The sequence below is a fragment of the Miniopterus natalensis genome, chromosome 8, assembly GCF_054644295.1.
Source record: "Miniopterus natalensis isolate mMinNat1 chromosome 8, mMinNat1.hap1, whole genome shotgun sequence".
Lineage (NCBI taxonomy): Eukaryota > Metazoa > Chordata > Mammalia > Chiroptera > Miniopteridae > Miniopterus > Miniopterus natalensis.
This window is the reverse complement of record NC_142088.1, coordinates 22,172,114-22,188,320: the sequence shown is the minus strand read 5'-3', so window position 1 is coordinate 22,188,320 and position 16,207 is coordinate 22,172,114. Positions and strand designations below refer to the sequence as shown.

General features: G+C 33.9%; 1 protein-coding gene across 2 annotated transcripts in view; it reads left to right on the top strand.

Moving 5' to 3' along the window:
- Positions 1-16,207, top strand: part of BMPR2 (bone morphogenetic protein receptor type 2) — a 110,230-nt gene that overhangs the window by 56,027 nt on the left and 37,996 nt on the right. For both annotated transcript variants that reach the window (XM_016208863.2, XM_016208862.2), the window contains exons 2-3: positions 3,736-3,906; positions 5,228-5,398. In XM_016208863.2, the coding sequence (XP_016064349.2) occupies positions 3,736-3,906; positions 5,228-5,398 (342 nt within the window). The remainder of the gene's footprint in view (positions 1-3,735; positions 3,907-5,227; positions 5,399-16,207) is intronic.

Genomic DNA, 16,207 nt, shown 5'->3' with positions numbered 1-16,207 from the left:
GTGAAGTCAGCCTCTGGCTTGGTGGGGGAGGTATACATGTTAACATAAAATACAATATTGTATAATGCTGAAACATATATGGGTTGAGTTTTGGGAATGTAGAGTACATCGTTTAACAGTCTGCAGACTTCACTAAAGGGCAGGAAAAATGGCATTTTGGACAGTGGGAATGTTATAGTAAAGGTCAGGAAAGGCCTTGATGTGTTAGTGTGGTGGGAACCGAGTATAGAGAAGTGAGATGAATGGCAAAAGGTAGATTACCAATTAGGACTGTAGGCATAGGGCCTAGGACCCACACTATTTGTGGAGGCCTATAAAATGTTTTAATTTCTTTTAAAATCAGAAAGAAAAAAATGGATTTTTAAATTGAAGAAAATGTTTTGTTTTTTTAAATATATCTTTATTGATTTCAAAGAGGGGAAAGGAGAGGGAGAGAGAGAGGTAGAAACATCAATGATGAGAGGGTCATTGATCGAGCCCACAACCCAGGCATGTGCCCTGACCGGGAATCGAACCCCAATCACCTGGATCCTAGGTTGACGCTCAACTGCTGAGCCACGCCCGGCTGGGCTGAAGAAAATGTTTTAATATCTAATATTAATATATTTATACCAGTGCAGTTGTACAATATAATTTTTAATATTTTTTATGGAAGAAGGGACTTAGGAAAACAAAAGTTCCTAGGTCCCTAAGAAGTGATTATGCAGCTCTGTTGGGGTGTACATTATGAAGGACCTTATATGCAAACTAAAGAGTTTGGATTTAATTCTAGGAGCATCAGGGAGCTAAGAGATTTTAAGCATGATCAGCTCTGTCTTTTATGATGATACCTCTATCAGCAGTTTGGGTGAGATTATTTTTAGTTTAATGTAGCTATGTTAATCAGAATTGTTTTAGTGCTTATTATAACCAAATACCACCTGTTTAAAACAAGGAGAGCAATTTTTAAAAAAAGATGCATGTCTAATCACTGTACCTGGCTAAGGATGTCCCTTAAAAGAGCTAATCGACCATAGTTGACTGAACAAAAATTTGTCTAGCTGTTGTACAGGGTCTGTGACAATGTAATGCGAGGCTGTACTGTCTCTTGTTGTACCTTTTGTCTCATCCTACTTCCCCTGCATTGTTTATGAAGAATTCAAACTTTGTACAGATATCTCTCCGAGACTCATTCTACAAACTGCGTTTAAAAAGCTACAAACCTGTTTCACAAAATAAACTTACTTTGTTTTGACCAGGACAGTTTAGTTAGAATTCTTGCTAGAACACCTTTATATTGTTATCAGAATTTGCTGAATCTTAATTTGAAAGTTACTCTTAAAATAGCAAATTATAATTGACCTGTACTAATGTCATTATCATAAAATAATTCCTGAAAAGTAGGCTGAAGTATTATTAAGAAAAAAATTACTTGGTGAAAACTGAGGGATAGTAAAGGTAAAATTCAGTCCCCTCCAATTGTACCTTTATTGCTTTGATAATCAGTTCAGCTTAGTTGGATGTGGAGTAGGGGTGAGGAAAACACAAGGGAGGTTGGATTTGTTTGTTTGTTGTTTTGTCTTTTTCTCTAAGGAGAATTTTAGGTTTCAATCATCAAATTATTTAATAATGTCACTAAAAATTTACATGTGTTCTTGCCTTTACCTGCTTTTCAGATGTAAAGGAGATCCAAGAAGAGCACAAATTTTCATTTTGCACCTGCTCTTTTACAATGATATATATTTTATTTTTATTTTTAAATTAAATGAGGTACTTATTTATGTATGATCTGTAGACTTCCGGGTACAGTTAGATCTTTGTTAACTCAGTATTCAATGCAAAATTCTAGTAAAAATGGATAATAGAGGAAGAGAAGGGGAAAAGAGATACTGAGTTTATAAAGTCATTCTGACCTTTCTAACAATCAAGACAAAAAGGGAAAAAGAGTGGGTTATGTAAGTTCAATATTTGTTAGTAGGTAAGGAATATTTAACTTGAGTCAAGAAATGGAGCGGGACAGAGAAAAGAAATTATGCCTCATAGATAGGTATGTTTTTTTCACATTACAGAGTTTGTTTGTAGTTTGAATCTTTTTAAGTATGAATTTGTGTTATATGTACTTTGTATGTAGAAATATATTTGATTTTAACTTTTATAATAATTTGGTAAAGTTTGCAAATTAGGGGATAATCTAAGAAAATACTGGTATTGAATGTGTAAGATAATCTAAAATATAATCAAGCTTGTCATTAAAGGAATTTGAATATGTGAGTACATGTGGTAAAAATATGGTAGAATCATAATTAGGTTAATGTCCTAGAATTATTTTTTACTAATTTTCTTGCCATGTAGTTGATATTAGTAAGTATTTTTTAGAAGACTGCCTGAAGTGGTTTTAAATTGTGGAAATCAAGTCACATTTATTTTTCAGTAATTATGGCCTGATTACTAAATTTAGTAATAATAAAAGTCTTTGTCCAAAAAGACCGTTATAAGATACTTGAGAACTCTGTATTACCTACTTGTGAATGCCCTGTTGGCCTGGCTCAACACTTTGAAGGTGCTTTCTGTTGTAATAAATATAACAGGCCTAGTAGTCTAAATGGGCTTGGACACACAGTTGTTTGCTCTTTCATTTCTTCTCTAGAGTTTGGTCCTTATTTTTGTAGGTTCAGAAACATCATTTTAATGAATCATCTCCAGACCTAAAGTGGTAGTGAATTAAGCCACACTAAATAAGATACACCCAAAATGAAGAAATAAATCAGAAGCCCATGAGGAATATATTGGCCAAGTGAAACAGGCTTTTATTCTTGCTAGTCAAACACATTAGGAAAGCCAATAAAGATCAAATAAAGAAACCAAAGATCAGCTTTTTGAAAACCTTTTACTTCTTTGGTATTCTCATTAATGTTGGTAAATATTTGTTAGCTGATAAATTATGTGGCAAATGCTCTCTTGAAATTAGTTAAATCAGATTATGTGTATGGAAAAAGATTGATTTTTATTGAAACTAAGTTGGGTTGTCCCTTCAGTATAAGGGATTATTGAGAATTATTCTTCTGGCTATCATATTGATATTTTTAATAACAGAAAGTCTTCTTTTTTTTTTAAATCACTAGTAGCCATAGTTTTTAAAAACAAATATATTAAGATATAATTTATGTACCATGAAATTCACTCATGTTAGGTGAATAATTATTTTTGATAAATTTATAGATTTGTGCAACCGTTACCACAATTTAATTTTAGAACATTTCCATCTCCCCCAAAGGAAACCATATATCCATTTGTAGTCACTCTTCTCGTCCTTAGTTTATCACGTCTAATGATGTATATTTAGCTTCCTACAGCTAACTGTAAAATATGATAAAAGTGAATACTATAGCATTTCCCAAAATTATTTAGCCCTCTAGGCTGGTTCATTTGATTTTAGAGCATGGACATTTTTTTGATATTTATTCAGACACCAAAATTATGTAATAGGAGAAAGTGGTAAGAATAATTTGTGTAAGAGGGAAATTGCTTTTGGAAAATGAGTTTTCAAGTTTGCTTCTTGTTTGGAGGTCACAAATTAATTAATGGAGAGAAATTATTGAATAAATACTACAAATTTGTTCCACCCTTTTTCGGTATCTAGTAGGGAAATTTACTTTTCCTACTTTTAAAAAGAGCCTTTTAAAAAGACTTAAGATTTTATATAATAACGTTTTGCAAATTTTAGTCATAAGATTAACTTGTCATTCTTTAATTTAGCTTCTCAGAGTCAAGAACGTCTATGTGCATTTAAAGATCCATATCAACAAGACCTTGGGATAGGTGAGAGTCGAATCTCTCATGAAAATGGAACCATATTATGCTCAAAAGGTAGCACCTGTTATGGCCTCTGGGAGAAATCAAAAGGGGACATAAATCTCGTAAAACAAGGCAAGTACTACTTTTCTTACCTGAAATAACTTTGTGTTTCATACAATTGAAGTTTATCTGAAAACCATGGAGGTAGATTAAAACCCTCTCCTGAGAAACAGTAATTTAGAAGTATATATCCATGTATATATTCACCCACAAACCCCAAATTTGTAAATGGACTTTGGGTTTTAGCTTATTTTAATAATATCTTTCTTATTATAATGTTATCAACATATTCTTATTGTATGAAGTTTAGAAAATACAGAAAACTAAGAAAAACAGGCATCTATAATTCCATACTCAAGAATTTTATTTTTACTCTATTAGTTTATTCTATTAGGTATGTTTTTTGTGTCCCTCTGTGTTTATATGTGTTTGTACTCCCCCCAAAGTTAGGATAAACTGTATAAATAATTTCATACCCATCTTTTAATTTTCTTTTTTTAAAAAAGTTTTTCTGTATTGATTTGAGAGAGAGAGAGAGACAGACAGACATGGATTTGTTGTTACACGTGTTTATACATTCAAGGGTTAATTATTGTATGTGCCCTGACCAGGGATTAAACCTGCTACCTTGGCCTACTGGGACAATGCTCTAACCAACTGAGCTACCTGGCCAGTTTTTTCTCTATCTTAAGTTATATCATGAATGTTTCCCCAAGACTGTGTGTGTGTGTGTGTGTGTGTGTGTGTGTGTGTGTGTGTGTAAATATTTCATTGTATACACATATGGCAATTTACTTATACAGTACTCTGTTGGTCATTATGTTGTTTTCTGGTTTTTTTCTGTAGTACATACTACTTGATTGAACATCTTTGAACATAAATCTTTGATTTTATCTGATTATTTCTTTGGAGTGGATTCATCAAAATAGAATTATTAGATTAGAAAACATGAATATGTTAAAGGCTGTTCAGAAAAATTGCCATCTGGCTTTCTAGAAATGCTGTATACATTTACATTTCCCCCAGCAGTGTATGAGAGTGTTACTGAATCCTTGTTACAATTGTATATTATTATTTTTGAAACAGACCAATTTAATGTAGACAAAAATGAAATCTTACGGTTGCTTTAATAATTCTTATATTAATGATGAAGTTAAACATTTTGTTGTTGGATCCCACCCCTGGCCCCCCCATGAAATGCCTGTTTATACTTTGCCCTCTTTCTGTTATTTAAAAAATGTGTCTCCCATTGATTCGCAAGAGTATTTTATAACTGAGGTGTACTAACTGTCACATCGATTGCAATTATTTCAATTATTTCTTAGTCTGTTTTCATTTTACTTTTGTTTATCATATTGACCCTTAACATGTTTATGTTAATACCAATTTGTAGGATGTTGGTCTCACATTGGAGATCCCGAGGAGTGTAACCATGAAGAATGCGTTGTAACTACCACCCCTCCCTCAATTCAGAATGGAACATATCGTTTTTGCTGCTGTAACGCAGACTTGTGTAATGTCAACTTTACTGAGAATTTTCCACCTCCAGATACAACACCACTTAGTAAGTAGTTAAAGTAACTTATTTTTCCTTGTAATTCCTTTCTGCATAGATTTGCAAAATTTAAAAATATATACAAACATTCAGGTTTGGCAGGAGTGAGAAGGAGAGTTCCAGCATTATGAGACTATATCTAGCGAATACCTGAAATCCAAAAGCAGTGCACCAGGATTTCCAAGGTATTGGTATATTACCAAGTGAACCAACATATAGTGCATTCAAGCCCCTGAGGAGGGGAATTTGGTAGTATTAAGAAAACTGCATGTGTACTTACTCTTTCATCCAGCACTCCCATTTGTGGAAATTTATCTTGAAGATATACCTCCAACAGTACAAAAATATATAATGCATGGAGTTACCCATTGCAGCTATTATTTGTAACTGCATAATATTGGAAACTACCCAGATGTCCAAGAATAGCAGATTACTTGGAATATACTACAGTGCATACCTGTAATGGAGTACTAACTATACAGCTGTAAGAAAAAAATGAGTAAGATCTCTGTGAACTGATACGGCGTGATTTCTAGAAATGTTAGGTGGATAATAAGCATATATAGTATGCTTTCTTTTGTGTAAGACCAGAAAGAAGCAAAGAAAGAATAAACCAGAAAATAATGAAGTTGGTTACTTATAAGGGATAGAGGGAATGGAGTGGAAAGGATACAGGAAGTAGTGCCAGTCCTCTGAGTATAGTCATTTATATGTAGTTTTGACTTTTGGAATCATGTTGCTATTATACATATGCAAAAAAATAAAATCAATAAGGATGGGGAGGGGGAAACCCCAAACTAAAATCAGAATGAAACAAATGAGCCCATTTGTATCATAATCACAGTTAAGGGGAAAAGAAAGAACTAATGTTAAGGATTTTATAAAGATGGTTTGGCTATATATATATTCTTTTGGGTGAAATGGGATGTAAGATATGGGGGGAGAGTTGCAAACAAATACTGAACTCCTTTTAGGTTTGTTTTTTAGTAGTATGGACAAAGCAATTCTAAAACAACTGTAGATGTATTATAGGATTAAGAAAATGACTATGTGTTGATGTTCTTGGGAGCCAGTGTTCTTACTTGAAGAAGAGGAACACAGTTATTTATGGGAAGGCAAGAGAATCTTATGAGAATAGATTGTAATTCAAGGTATCAATATGGACTTACGACTTTAAAAATACATGTATGTATATATTACATGCATGTGTATGTGGCCATGTATATATGTATATGCATATATACACATTTGTATGTGTATATATTTATATATGTGTGTGTATGTAATATATACATGTAGCTATCTCCACATATATTTCTTAGTTTTGTTGGTTTGAAAGGGCAAGAAGCAGAAGCACCCCCAGTAGCAATGAGCATACATGATACCCCAATTTAGTTTAGGTTTTTTAGGTTTTTTTAAAGTTCTTCCTACTTCCCCCTTCTTCTTTTTTTTAATATATATATATATATATATATATATATTAATATATCTATTGATTTCAGAGAGAGAAAAGAAGAGGGAGAGAGAGAGATAGAAACATCAATGATGAGAGTCATTGATCAGCTGCCTCCTGTACTCTCCCGACTGGGGATTGAGCCCGCAACCCAGGCATGTGCCCTGACTGGGAATTGAACCTCTATCTCCTGGATCATAGGTGGATGCTCAACCGCTGAGCCATGCCTTGCCGAGCCCAATTTAGTTTCTAATACTACTCCCCACTCAAAGAAACTTGGACTCCTTGGAAAAATTTCTTATTTTAGGACTGGAACAGGATAGGTGTAAGATCAGCCTGAAACATTTCCTAACATTAGAAAGTAAGGAAAGAAATGCGAAATGCCCCCAAATAGGATGGAGACTTGTCACAAGGACACAGGAGTCAGCTTGAAGGAACGCCCACTGGCAAAATTAGAGATAATTTGAGTGCTAAAGAAGTACAGTAATAAATTGTAAACCATTGGAAGGAAAATGAATTCATGAGGCTATGCTGGTAGCAGAGAAGGGAAAAGAGAGAGCATTTGTTTATAGTAGAATGCCAAGTGCCAATGGATAAATGTAGTAGTACAGCAGTTGGAAAATGATCATCCTGCAAACGTCATTGTCAGGATTGGATGAGGTAAGAATACAACTCTTTAGAGAATATATTCCCCAATGATACATCTGATAAGGGGTTAATGTCCAAAATTTATAAAGAACTTATAAAACTCAACACCATAAAACAACAACACACAATCCAGTTAAAAAATGGGCAACAGACTGGAATAAACACTTCTCCAAAGAGGATGACATCCAGATGGTCAATAGACATATGAGAAGGTGTCCAATGTCACTAGTCATCAGGAGATAAAAATTAAAACCACAATGAGATAGTACCTCATACCTGTCAGAATGACTACCATCAATAAATCAACAAACAACAAGTACTGGTGAGGATGTCGAGAAAAGGGAACCCTTGTGCGTAAGGATTTTTAAAGCATGCAGTACCTGACTATTTAGTCAAGAACACTGACCTCTTTTCCCTTAGATTGTCAAATAAAAAAAAGACAATGGTCAGCACAACGAGAGCCATCCAGTGTGAATGAATCAAAATTATACCTATTTTTTTTGTCAGGTCAGCAAAAAATTTCTTTTTTGGTATGCTGCAGAATTTTAGTAATTAGTTATGTGCCTTGAGATGAAAAAGGTTAAAAATCGCTGCTCTAGGGATTAACAGAGGTTACCTAATGTTTTCTTTTAATCCTGCTTTTGTCTCTTTACATTGTTTTCAGATGTACTGTTTACTTCCTGACATCAAACCATTCATTGCATTACTGGAATTATATCTTTCTCATCAAGTATGCATTTACACAATATCTACCACCACATTTACTTGCCTCCTTACTGCTCTAACTTGCACATTGAGTAGGGTTAGACCTAGCAGCAATATAGGAATGTATGGATGGCAGAGAATATCAAGATATAATTCCCTTCCCTTAGAAAAATGTTTGTTTGGTTTTCATGGTTTTTTTTTTCACCCGCAGTTGCAGGTGAAGACCATGAGGTACTTAAATGATATAACCTAAAGCATATGGTAGCAGTGGATATTTAAGGGTAATATGGGTGTGTGTATGGGGGGGGGGGGGGCGCTAGCTTTTTTTCTCAGTGGTTAAAGTGTTGGCCTGTGGACTGAATGGTCCCAGGTTCGTTTCTGACCAAAGGCACATACCTTGTCTCTATCCTTGGCTCCAGTCGGGGTGCATGTGGGAGGCAAACCAATTGATGTGTGTCTCTCACATCAGTGTTTCTCTCTGTCTGTCTCTTCCCCCTCCCTTCCACTCTGTCTAAAAAAATCAGTGGAGAAAGTATCCTCAGCATTGCGGGTAGAAAAGGGGGACATCTGTAATACTTTCAACAATAAAGATAAATTAAAAAAAGAAAGAAAAATATGCTTGGGTGAGGATTAACAACAACCAAAAAAGAATAATGTGGGGGGATTTGTCAGGGAAAATCTGACAGACTAATCCATGATCGTAAGTGAATGTATTTTGCTGAGCCACAGAATCTCACATTATAATTATTTAAGGATTACTTTGATGTAGAGTTAGGGGATTAGAGAAAGGTTACTACTCCACTTACCTCCAATTCTAAAATTATTTTTTTTTAATTACAGATTTGTGTAGTCTTACAAAACTACCTTACGTAGTTTTTTGGAGGCAGTTAGATATATAGGGCACAAATAAATGAACTGTGCATAGATTATTCATTCTGGCTGTTTTTAAAAAATTTAACAGAATGAGAAGTCTACTGAAGCTTTCTCTTGAGACATGAATGAAATATCTGTTTTAAAATAACAAAATAGTTAATTGTTAATGTTGGAAAAAGACATGTGAACATTGTTATGTGCCATAAAAATTAAGGGTCTGTTTGGACTATAGATCACCAATGATTTCTAGCCAATAAGGACACTAACTCTCTGTTCTCAAAAAAGCTTTTTCCTCCAATCCCATCATCTCAAGTATAGTATACATGTTGTTTTCCTCCATTTAGAAGAATTATTACCCTTTAAAATAAAAAGGAAAAGAATGGAAAAAGAACTTATGATATTTAGAAATATGTCAGTTATTTTGCTGATCTAAGGTTCAGATCTGAGATTTCCATCAGAGGCCTATAGCATGTGTTCAACTAGAAACCACATTATCAGAAAATTCTCCAAGACAAAACTGGCTAGAAATGAGGAGATTTATGGATTGATAACTCATTATAGGTCTTAATAGCTCAATTTTTATTTTTTCAAAGATTTCCTCTTCTACTGACAGCCTTAAAAAATACTTGCCAGCAGTTCTGTGCCTATTTAGTATATAGTTACAAGTAGACTTGACTCTAGACATAATTTTAGAATTAAGGAAGATTAAGTACTTTTCTTTCCTTGAGATCTTATTTTCTGAGGCCCTTTATTTTTTCTTAGAAAAACCCTTCCTCTGTTGTATCCAGTGTGTTACGGTAACTTTTTCAGGCAGTCCTTCCTTTACCCATCAACAAATGCTGTTCTTAGTTCTACTTACCCCTGGCATTAAGATATTAGTGTTAGATATTTATTTAATGGCCTTGCTTCATAAAATACTTGCAGTAAGTTTAAGATTCTTAGAGAATATTATCCCAGATGGGATAAATCTAGTAGTGAAATTTTAATTCATTTTATCAGGATTATAGTTAGAATGACCAGTCTTTTTTTTTTTTTTTTAGTACATAAAGGGAATTCAGGCATTTAATATATAGTGAAATCAAAACTAGCTAAGTAACATTTTTGAAGTGTTTGAAGTGTTCTAAGTATTCTTCTATATGCTTTATTTAAACCTTTCCACTTAACTCTTACAGAAATATATGAGATGGTTACTCTTATATTCTTATTTTACATTGAGAGCACTGAGGCACAGGTAGGTAATATACTAAGTCATACAGCTAATAAGTGGTAGAGCCAAGATTAAAACCTAGGTGTTCTGCCTCCAGAGTATGTGTTGTTAACCATTAATTTCTATTGGTTTTAGCCATTACTGTGTATACTTAGTTGTTATATAACCACTACACTCAAACAGAGAACCTGTTTTATATTTGTTTGTTCATTCATTAATTTTGGAGGGGGAGAAAAAGCTTTTTTGGAAATACTTGATTACATTTCCTAAAATTCAAAGACCCTTTCATGATTTTTTTTCACATCTGTGTACCACTCAGTACGTATTACAGATGTTTTCTGTATTTACACGACACATTAACATTTTTGTTCAGATCATCTCATTAAAAAGCATATGTTTTAAAGGGAAACTTTTCATCAGTACTGTAAATATAAAGCCAGTATCATAAATAGAGGGTAACTTTAAAAATTGTTTATTTAAAAATAAGTAAGATAAAACCAAAACCCTGTTATTAGCTAGCTAGATATTGTTGCTTGCCGAACTGTCTGATACTTAAAGATTGCTTTCTCTGTTAAAAGGAGAAAAGAGCAAATGTTTGAGAAGTAATAGATACACTTTTACCAAGTTGAGATTTTCTTCTTCAGTAAATGTCCAAATACTATCTAAAATCAGAAGTCTGACACTTTAGGAAAGTGAACTATATTATTACGAGTCTCTTCCAACCATGAAAGACTTTGCAGTACCTACTCTGTTTAAAAAGAAAGTCAGCCTTTATTTTAAGTAAATGAATTTATATCTACAGTATTCTTTTACCTTCTTAGATGCTTAAATTCATCCTAAGGTGTTTGTAATTTTCTAGAGTTTGAAAGAAGTATATAATTATTGCAAGATTTGGACACTTATTTTGATTTCTTTCTTTTTTTTTTAATCTTCACCTGAGAATATTCTTTCCATTGCTTTTCAGAGAGAGTGGAAGAGGGGGAGAAAGAGAGAGAGAGAGGAGAAACATTGATGTGAGAGAGAGACATCAGTTGGTTGCCTACATGTGCCCTGACTGGGGCCAGGGATTGAGCCTACAACTGAGGTACGTGCCCTTGGCTGGAATCGAACCTGGGACCCTTCAGTCCTTGGGCCGATGCTCTAACCACAGAGCAAAACTGGCCAGAGCTGTAACAATTTCTTGGTAAGATTTCTAGAGTTGGTATATTTAACCTCCCTAATATAAGGTAAACAAAATTACTAAGTTAATAGAAAAGCTGGCAACAAAAAAAATTGTCATTTTATAAAAAATTAAACCCAATTCATTACATTTAGTGTTAAAGGTTTTTGGATGACTAGTATAAAAATATACTTTTATTTATTTATTTAATTAATATATCTTTATTGATTTCAGAGAGAGAAAGAAAAAGGGGGAGAGAGATAGAAACATCAGTGATGAGTCGTCATTGCACACCCCTGACTGGGGATTGAGCCTGCAACCCAGGCATGTGCCCTGACCAGGAATTGAACCTCGATCTCCTGGATCTTAGGTCAATGGTCAACTGCTAAGCCATGCCCAGCCGGGCACTTATTTTTTTTTAATTTACATTGTTCATTAAGTTGATGGTTGGATCAAGTTGATGAGAAAAGATTGAATTGCATCTAGAACTGGGTTTAAGAAATCACATTCTAATTTATGCTATGCTGTTAAGATTAGAAATTCTAATTTCAGTGTCTGGCAGCAAATGTCTTTATCTCACACCAAGCTAAGAAAGAAAGCCTACATTCAAAGAAGCTGATATTGGCATAGGGCCACAGGTAGGTTTTTAGATATTGTGAATTTAGTTATTTTTTAGCTTTGCTGCTTCTGTAATTGCTTTAAAGTGATTGAATGGACAGAAAAATGGCTCATAAGTATGGCTAAAAAAGACTTTGCTTAGCCATTGGCCAGAATTTAACCCAGGGCCCCTCAGTCCATGGGCTGACGCTCTAACCACTGAGTCACACTGGCTAGGGCATTTTGAAGTATTTTAAGATGGAGAAAAGATGCCCTGGCCAGTGTTGCTCAGTGGTTAGAGTGTCTGCCCATGCACCAAAAGGTCACGGGTTCGATTTTGGGTCCAGGGCACGTACCTGGGTTGCAGGTTCATCCCTGACCTGGTGCAGGCGGGAGACAACCAATCGATGTTTCCCTCTGTTGCCCCCTCCCCCCGCTTTCTCTAAAAATCAATAGAAAAAATATCCTTAGGTGAGGATTAACAAAAAAAAAAAAAAAAAGGAAAAAAGAGATAACCTTCTTTAAATTCTGTTTCAGAGTTTATGGAAGTTTTTCTTACCCCCTACCTATGATTGTTTTTATTACTGTAAAATAGAGTTTTTCCTACTAATTTTTATATTAGATTTTAAAAGCAATTTTAACAGATTTTTTGCCCCCAATAGAAATCTATACTTATGTTTAAAACAGTAGTTTGTAGTTATTTTACTACCAAGGCCACCTTTTTCATGTCTATCCTGAGTCCTTTCATTCCATGTTTTGAAAGACTTTTGTCTACTACAGTGTATTTTAAAGAAGTTGGAGGTTACTTCTTTTCTCTTTAAAGAAACTAATCAGACACATCTCAGCACCAAACCACTGAACAAGTTATATAGTATTTCCAGCTGCCAAAGCTGCAGACCAGAGGTCAGTGTTTTGAAGTGAAGGAAAAGGAAATTGCCATTTTTATTTCCTTTATCATAGATTAAAAATATACTGAAATAAGTGCTAACAGTATTTATAAAGCACTTTATAAATATTGGAAATTTTATTACTGACTTCTGGTTTTTCTGTATATATCCTTGATATTTTAAAAATAAAAAGTTATCCAGAAAAGATGAGAACCATTCTTTTAGACTTTTTTTAATTGTGGTAAAATGCACATGACAAAATTTACCATAACAAACATTTTTAAGTGTATAGTTCAGTATTAAGTACATTCACATTGTTCTGCAACCAATGTCCAGAACACTTTTCATCTTGCAAAACTAAAGTTCATAAAAGGTAAATAAAATATTTATGTGTGTTTTACGTCTTATCCCACAAAACATTGAAGGGCTATGTTTTAAATAAACACATATAATTTTTTCAGTGTTAAAAACTCATTTTGTAGCTAGCAGAGGAGTTATAGGCATTAACTTATAGACTCTTTTGTTTGGATATTAATAAGTCTACAATTGTTGGGGGGGCATGGGCAGAACTAGAAGAAAATTTATTCTAAAATATTTCTAATTTTTAGGTAACTGAAAGTTTTATATATTTGTACATATTTTTATGTTACATGGATAATAGTAGATATGTTTATATATTTGTCAGCTATTGCCAATAATACTTCATCAATAAGCCACTCCAAACTCAGGAGCTTTAACAAGAATTTATTCTCATGATCACAGGTCTGTAGATTAGCTTTAATTTGCCTCATACAGGCTGGCTTTAGCCCCAGACCGCAGAGTTAGTTCAGATCTTCTCTTTCTGGGGGCTCAGGATCAAGGGGAAGCATCTACTCAGAATTAGTTCTTTTCATAGTTACCACAAAGAGTGCAAACACAACTACTCAAGTATATTTTAGATCACTTGTTAGTTTTATATTTATCGATTTCCCACTGGCCTGAGCAAGTCACATGGTAGAGTTCAAAATCAAGGGATGGGGAGGTGCATCCATCTACCATGAAATATATATGGATATATTTCTATTACAAGGAAGTAAGAATATTAGGAAGCAAAAAGAGTTACTTTCTAAACTTAAAAGGCAAGTTTCTTTTAGCACCTATATATTTACTATCAACTCTTTTTTAGTATGTTATAAATTTCTCAGTCTTTTCAAAGTAAAGACACTAGTGTATAAGAATAGACAACCAAAATGTACCCCAAAATGGTATAAATCAAAATTATTTCCTATTCTGCTCTTATAATACAAATGTTTTATTAACAATTTTCTACATTGTTTAATATACCCTGTCAGGAAAAAAATAGGCAGTCAGTTATTGTGAGAACCAGTAATTTTTTGTTTTTGTTAGGTCATTATATTTAGTTGATTTTTGAAAGTGTTGGATCTATCCAAGGATTGAAGCTATCACTCATTTAAAAAGATTAATGTGATTTGTTTTGCAATTTGATACAATACTAAAATATTTTTTAACTTAAATTGCTTTTATCTCACCTTTACCTCACAAAGATCATAACTAAGGTTTTTTTTTTTGTTTGAAAACCATGAAAGAGTTGGACTAAAAATAGAACTTCCTGCAATTGCTTCATTGCTTCTAAGCAGGACATATGGGTGCCTCTAGAACAGGTTTTCAGGCAGGAATATATACAGGGAGAAAGAAGGGAACATAAAAAAAAGGTAAGTTAAAAAGAGAGAGCTTAAAGAAGAGCTAATGAGCTGGGAAAAAGAAGTGCCTGTGTTGGAGAAGGGTACAGTCACTGCCAGCTTCAATAATTCTAAATTCTGTTCGCCTCATCACTGCCCCAGGTTTTCTGTCACTAACTCTCTACCCTCACTATATAAGGAGTGGGATTTGTAAGAACTGAGCAATTATTTATGGACAGTTTGGTTGAGACTCATCGGTGATGACCTGATGACACTATTCCTTTTACTATCCTTTCATAGAAGACCAGATGTATATGTTTAGAAGGTCCCTTTTAAAGAATTGTCAGATAAGATAAAGCATGTGCTTTGAGGGTAGAGGATAACACAACAATCTGGGAACTATGGAAGAGATGAATTTCAAGGATTTCAATGATGTCAGGTACAGGTTTCCTCCGATATCCAGAAGTAGAGCATTCCTGTGAAATATTTTCTAAGCCAAAATGGTGTAAAGTAAAGAAGCAATTACCTTAGGATACATCTTGCTGCTAACAAATGTACAAAATAAATCAAGGTAAAGCACAGATGTTCACAGACATAGTTCAAAGCTATGGCAGTTTGGTGCTGAGCTGCTGAGTGTAGTTCCTTCAGAAGGAGGTTGGCAGTGCCACTCTGCTCCGGTTTGCACTGCCTCTATAACGGCTCACTGCAAAACAAATGCTGAACTCTATATTCACTTTTTGCCTTTTTCATACAAGTGAAAATCCTTTTCAGATTTCTTTTGGCTAATGAAAACAGGTATTAATGTAAATGTTTTGTAAAATTGGGGTCGCATAAAGTAAACTTTGAAAAAGCTTTTATTTCTACCCAAGAGTGCATCTTTTATTAACTCTGGCTTTCTTGGCTGCTAACTACTGCCTCTGCTGCCCCCAAATTAGAAACAGCAAGAAGATGTGCAGCCTTTTCATTTGTCTGTTTTGTTTAATATTTTTCTCTTGCCAACAAAATTGGGTACTTTAAAAGTACTAAATAGGACTGAAAAACTAAATCTATATATTTATGGACTGTTTCTATGATGCTTAATAAGGATTACCTACAGTGATCTTTTAATTATCATTTTAAGTTCCAGACTCACTACAAGGAAAAATAACTGCATTTGTTATACAGAAAAGCAACCCTGAATGAATTTCACCTGCACACAATAGCATAGTTTAGTCTTCAAGACATTATAAAACAAAAGCAAGGCACAGAAATTGCATTTACATAAAATTCAGAAATAGGCAAAATAGAGAATGTAATACTATTAAGAAAAGCGGAGAAATTGTTAGCGCAGTCAAGATAGTTGCTATCTCTGGGGAGGAGAAAAGCTGTTATGACCAGGAAGGAGCAGGTAAGTGAATAGGTGGTTTGGGGGATTCTGGATGTCCTATTTCTTGGCCCAGAAGCTACATGAGTGTTTACTTCATAATAATTTACTAAATTGTACATTTGTATTATAAACACTTGTATATATGCCTTATGTTTTCATGGTCATTTTATGAGAAAACAAGGGTCTTTAGTATGAATTCTAGACTTACAAGTAGCATTTGTAGAACAGTTAGGAAATTTGACTA